This window comes from Vigna unguiculata, chromosome 8 (assembly GCF_004118075.2).
Source record: "Vigna unguiculata cultivar IT97K-499-35 chromosome 8, ASM411807v1, whole genome shotgun sequence".
Classification (NCBI taxonomy): Eukaryota; Viridiplantae; Streptophyta; class Magnoliopsida; order Fabales; family Fabaceae; genus Vigna; species Vigna unguiculata.
In genome coordinates, this window is record NC_040286.1 from 23,789,628 (window position 1) to 23,794,961 (window position 5,334).

At 38.7% G+C, this 5,334-nt stretch overlaps 1 protein-coding gene across 1 annotated transcript; it reads right to left on the bottom strand.

Moving 5' to 3' along the window:
* Positions 1-214: 214 nt before the first annotated feature.
* On the bottom strand, positions 215-4,937 carry LOC114194527 (probable beta-D-xylosidase 7). Its single transcript, XM_028084810.1, has 6 exons — positions 4,431-4,937; positions 4,020-4,319; positions 2,849-3,018; positions 2,521-2,618; positions 1,169-1,936; positions 215-1,050 (listed from the first exon to the last, which is right to left on the bottom strand). Exons 1-6 carry the CDS (start codon positions 4,836-4,838, stop codon positions 461-463), a joined length of 2,334 nt encoding a protein of 777 aa, XP_027940611.1. The 5' UTR covers positions 4,839-4,937; the 3' UTR covers positions 215-460.
* Positions 4,938-5,334: the final 397 nt, after the last annotated feature.

Below are 5,334 nucleotides of genomic sequence, written 5' to 3' on the forward strand. Positions count from 1 at the left end.
TTTGTGAAAATAGTTAATCCATACAATATAATGAGAATAAACAGAGATTATATGACACGAATAAGTAATGCCAATATAACGTGATGGTTCAGCCACATTTTATTGATGGTTTCTTGGTGCTTTTGTCAACAAGTTGAATTACCTTTTCTTCTGTAGCTTTTAATACTTACCAATGACTTTTAGCTAATGCGAATACTAAAATTCTTCGTTGTGATAATCAAAGAGCATAAAGTTCTTTTATTTTATTTTGGTTTGATGCTAAAATAAGATGAGATATTACTAATTCATAAGAAAACTTCTCAACATTTTTTTGAAGTCTCCCCATCATTATTCAAATGTTGATCACCACGTATACAATCTGTGAACGGTTCACTCTGAAAGCTACTCGGATATAACAGTGTTGCAAATAGGTCATTTATGGCTTTAAGGCGTTACTTGGTGGAACACTGAAATTGTTGCATCAAACCGTGACTTTTAATGGGTACTCTTGGTCCCCCACAAGCAACAAATAAGACCCTTCTTCAATCACCAATGAACCAGCCTCGTTTGCCACGCTAAGATGCTCACAAGGGCTTAGCTCAAATCCCACTTGAGCAGTTTCACCAGCATTTAACTTCACACTTTGAAACCCCACCAATTGTTTCACTGGATTCCCGTTTCTCACTTGTCCCTTCTTCAAAAACAACAACACGGGATGCTTCCCTGCCATGTTACCGTGATTCGTGACCCCCAAAGTGATTGACAATGACATGGATTCGCATGTTTGTTCTCCCAAGTCTGAAACCAGTTTGTAACGGATGGTTTCAGAATTTTCAGTCGTCAAATGGGTGGAGGATTGGTTGATGTGGAGGGTGTTGTGTGAGAGAGAGAGGAGATGGTAGGAATATTTTGTGTAGCTTAGGCCATAGCCAAATTCATAGACCTTTGGGCCAGTGTAAAATCTGTAGGTTCTCCCTGGGTAACCTGAGGCTGAATCAGCTCTCATCCTCATATCTGTCATTGGTATTCTGATGAAATCCTTAGGGTACCAAGTAATTGGTAGTTTACCACCTGCATTGGAGTGATGAAATAAATTACCTCATGATGTAGTATATAGTATGAGTTATATGCATTTTGGGTCTAATGTGTTATGTGCGTGAGTGACAAATAAATTGTAGTAGAAATTTACCTGGGTTATGATCACCAAAGATAACCTGAGCCAGGGCCACTCCTCCAAGTTCCCCAGGGTACCCTGCCCACAAGATTCCTCCAACTTTTTTATCAAACTTTGCTGAAGTGATATCCACTGGCCCTCCACACAACAGCACCAGAACAATTGGCCTCTTAGAAGCCTCAGCCACACTCTTGATCAACTCTTCTTGCTTCCCTGGTAAACCTAGATACTCTCTGTCATGTGACTCCCTCTCTTGACTCTGATCCAACCCCATAACAAGCACCACATAATCTACCTTTCTTGCAACCTCCACTGCCTCTTCTATCCTTGCAGAGGCACACTGTGGGCCATCATCACACCCAGGGTGGTAAGTGGTGTCCTTAGCATAGCCTTCAAAGCCTTGCAAAAGGGTCACCAATTTGCAAGGACGACCGTAGTAGTTTCCTAGGGAAACTAGTGACGATGCATTGGCATTTGGGCCAATCACAGCAACACTGTGGCTTGTTTTTGGAAGTGGGAGAAGTGAGTCAGTGTTCTTCAGAAGGACTATGCCATCTCTTGCTGCTTCAAGAGCCAGTTGGAGGTGTTCTTTGGAACACACTTCGTTGGGACCAATGGTGCCATAGGGAAGCTTCGTGGGGTTCCCATCAAATAGGCCTAGCCTCATTCTTATGGAGAATAGGTTCTGAAGAGCATGGTCTATTTGAGATATCGTTAACTTTTTCTGAGAAACGGCAGATTTTGCATGCTTAGTTATGTAATCACCACACTCCACATCCATCCCTGCAATTCAATGTTGGTTTCTCTATAAGCCAGTTATCACAATCCATCAAAATTACCTATACTATCTACAATGGTGCTGGTCCATCACCACTTTGCCCATGTGCATCGTCCTTGAGCAAGGTAACACTAGCATAGGTACAATACGACACAAAAATATAATATGACAAAGCTACTATTTAGTTTGAGTTTTACTTTCGTAACGTTTAATCTTATGTTTATATCAACAATTATAATATCATGATTATTTTAAAAGACTAAACAAGGTGTCGGTGCCGGTGCATGTGATCATTGTCCCTGTATATAAGTGATTTAAAAATGTGTGCGAAAAAAACACTCACTGTTGTGGGCCTTCCACGTGACTCTGCTAGAAATATTGGTGCGGAAAACAAGCGTCAAAGACAAGCGGGAAAAACATCATGCATTGCCAATATTAGCACAGTTACATAATTACCTCGTGCACATTGTGATTGCATTTAGTTAAAATTACTGTTTGATTATAACATAAACAAAAAAGGAAAAGAGATGTATGGAGATAAAGAATATATGAAGCAAAGTGCCACTAATAATATATTACATTTATATACCTGCTCTAAAGACATCGGCTATAGCATCTTCTGCTGTTTTTGCATAACCTTGTTTCTCGTGTATGATAGAGACTGCTCCACAATCTGACGTAATATATCTGAAATTTCACCGTAAAAGAACATTTTTAGCTTAAGCAGAAAAAAAAGAGTGTCACTTTCTAATTTGGTTATATCTTAGCTTCAAAGACATGCAATGAAAAATCCAAATGTGGTATTCCAATGGAAAAGGAGGTTTCAACAAGGAAGAAAACAAGTTTGTACTCTGACATTGACCCTTGATATATACTTGTGGAGCATTGCTTTGAAAAGGGCCAAGCTAAGAACATACCCATCAAATTTCCATTGTTGTCTTGCAGTTTTGGTTAAGAGATTAAAATCTGCACAGTTTGGAACCCCATTGACACGGTTGTAAGCACACATTATGCCACTGGCTCGACCTTGCTCAATGCAACTCTGGAATGGAGGTTGGTATGTGTCTGCCAAATCTTGCTTTGAGACCTGAATCACAAAGGGTTGGGTGAAGAATTCAGAAAAGTGCAAAAAGGGAAAAGGATGGAGGAGAAAAAGTAACCCAAAAAGAAATTATATTATGAGAAGGTCAATCACGCTGTATCTTTGTTTTCCCGTCGTTAAGATTAAAATTAAAAGAGTATATTTTTAAATTATACATAAACTAATTTATACGCATTAAAATAAAACTAGCTTTTCAAAGTTTCTTTTTTAGCGCAATTTTTCTTTCTAAATATGTAGAAGATGTCTGAGTTAGTGGTAACTATAAATGCTCTATAACTTATATTTGCAAAGGTGTTTTTAATTATTTGATGAACTTTACGGAAAGTCATACCTAATCCTACTCCTCTGTACCCCACTCACGACTTTTTAATTTTTTTTACCAAAAACAAACACTTTCGTGTACTATTCCATAAAGTTAAATAGTTCAGTAGTGCTATTAGAGCACTAAGTTCAATACAAAAATTACTGGAAAAGCTAAGAATATCTTGCTTACTAATTAAAATATATTTTTTAAATTCAACAATGTTTTTTATTTAAAAGTAGATAAATGAAAAAAGGAATATTAGTTTCCTTAAAAATTCAATTTAGATTTTATTGTTAGAATAAAAATTAGTTGTCGTCTTGCATTAGTAGATGGTAATAAAAAAAAAAAATCCAAATTCACTTCTTTGAGTTACTATATATATAAATACAAAACTTAAAATTAAAAAACGATCTAACTCAGAAATGAGCAACTTCATATGACAGAAATCAGGCCATGGTTCGAGTTCCAAGAATTCATGTTTAATGTAACAACAAAAACAGATATATAAAAAAAGAAAAACTAAAATCTCTAGCACGAGCATGGAGGGAAAAATCAAAGCTTTGTCACTGTAGTAATGGTAGTACTTCAACCGATCAGAGATAATTAATAACTAACCATGCTCGATAAACGATGAAGAAAAAGTGGTTCTGAGACAGTAACTGAGGAAAGAAGAGAGATTTACCTGGGCATCGAAGACAAAGCGATCGAGGCCTTTCCATTGGTCAACATCATAGGCTGTGAAGTGCTTGCAGCACGCAGAAGCTTGAAGCCTCTCCCCAAGTTTCCCTCCTTCAAAGGAATCCCCTTGAAGCCCTCTCACGTAAGCCACACTATACTTTGCATTCATCAATGGGTCTTCTCCCACCGTCTCTTGCCCCCTCCCCCACCGTGGATCCCTGAAAACGTTAATGTTCGGAGCCCAAAACGTCATCCCCAACGCTTGCCCCGCATTGTACACCGCCCTAGCTTCCCGGCCAATCGCCTTCACCACACACCAACCAAGCAATAACATAACTTTAGAAAGTCACACGTCGTGAAAGTAAGTTAAAGTAAAAGTGTTTACAGGAGGTAGAAACAAGTTGATTTAGCTGACCTTGCTGATATTGTACCAGAGGTTTTGATCGAAGGAAGCCGCAGTGAGAATGACTTGAGGGAAGCTGGTGGCGGATTTGATGGTGCCATTGAATCGGATGCCGAGGCCTGCGTCGGCGACGCCGTGCAGGGCTTCACTCCACCACTGGTATTTGGGGATGCCGAGTCGGGGAATCGCGGGTGCTGAGTTAACGAGTTGGGCGAGTTTCTCGTCGAGGGTAAGTCGCGAGACCAGGTCTTTTGCTCTCTGGGGGATGGGGAGCTTGGTGTTGCAGAATGCGTAGTAGGGTGAGTTGGAGGAGGAGTCGCAGGAGTGAGGAGGCTGAGTTGACTCGGCGAGGAGGAGAGTGGGTAGAAGGAAAGAGATGATGAAGAATGTAGTGGGAAGTGAAGAGGGAGGGAGAGCCATGACGCTGGAGTGTGTTGGTTGTTGGTAAAACAGAGAGTGCGAAAGGTTATAGTGAGGGCGTGTCTCTGTGTGTAAAGTTGGACTTTGGATAACGTGACAAACCAAAACGATAACGTGATGGTTCAGACTCCGCTGTCAATAACACCGAATATTATTATATGTAATAAAAATTTAAATTAAAAACAAATATTAAAGAAAAAAAACCATAATTTTTAATGAGTTAATTAAGTTTTTCTTTTAAAAAACAAATGAATTTTTTCTTTTAAAATTTGACTAATCACATAATATTTTAATCTTACAAGAGTAATGATAAAATTTAGATTATATTTGGAAAATGAGGTGATGTGGATTGTTTGAAATAACTTGGATTTGAAGATAAATTTGGAAAGTGGATTTAAAGGGAAAAAGATGGTGTTGGTTGGAAGATGGAAAAGATGTTCAGGAAGGAAGAGGTTTTATTTGAAAGTCTATAAAAATTTGTGAATTATACGATGTG

What these genes read in the sequence shown, in the direction of transcription:
- LOC114194527 (XM_028084810.1), bottom strand. Translation starts at nt 4,838, where the DNA reads ATGGCTCTCCCTCCCTCTTCACTTCCCACTACATTCTTCATCATCTCT. An exon ending in GCTTTGTCTTCGATGCCCAG is followed by an intron (nt 3,019 to 4,019) that starts GTAAATCTCTCT and finishes TTTGTGATTCAG; the next exon opens with GTCTCAAAGCAAGATTTGGC. An exon ending in CAACAATGGAAATTTGATGG is followed by an intron (nt 2,619 to 2,848) that starts GTATGTTCTTAG and finishes GTGAAATTTCAG; the next exon opens with ATATATTACGTCAGATTGTG.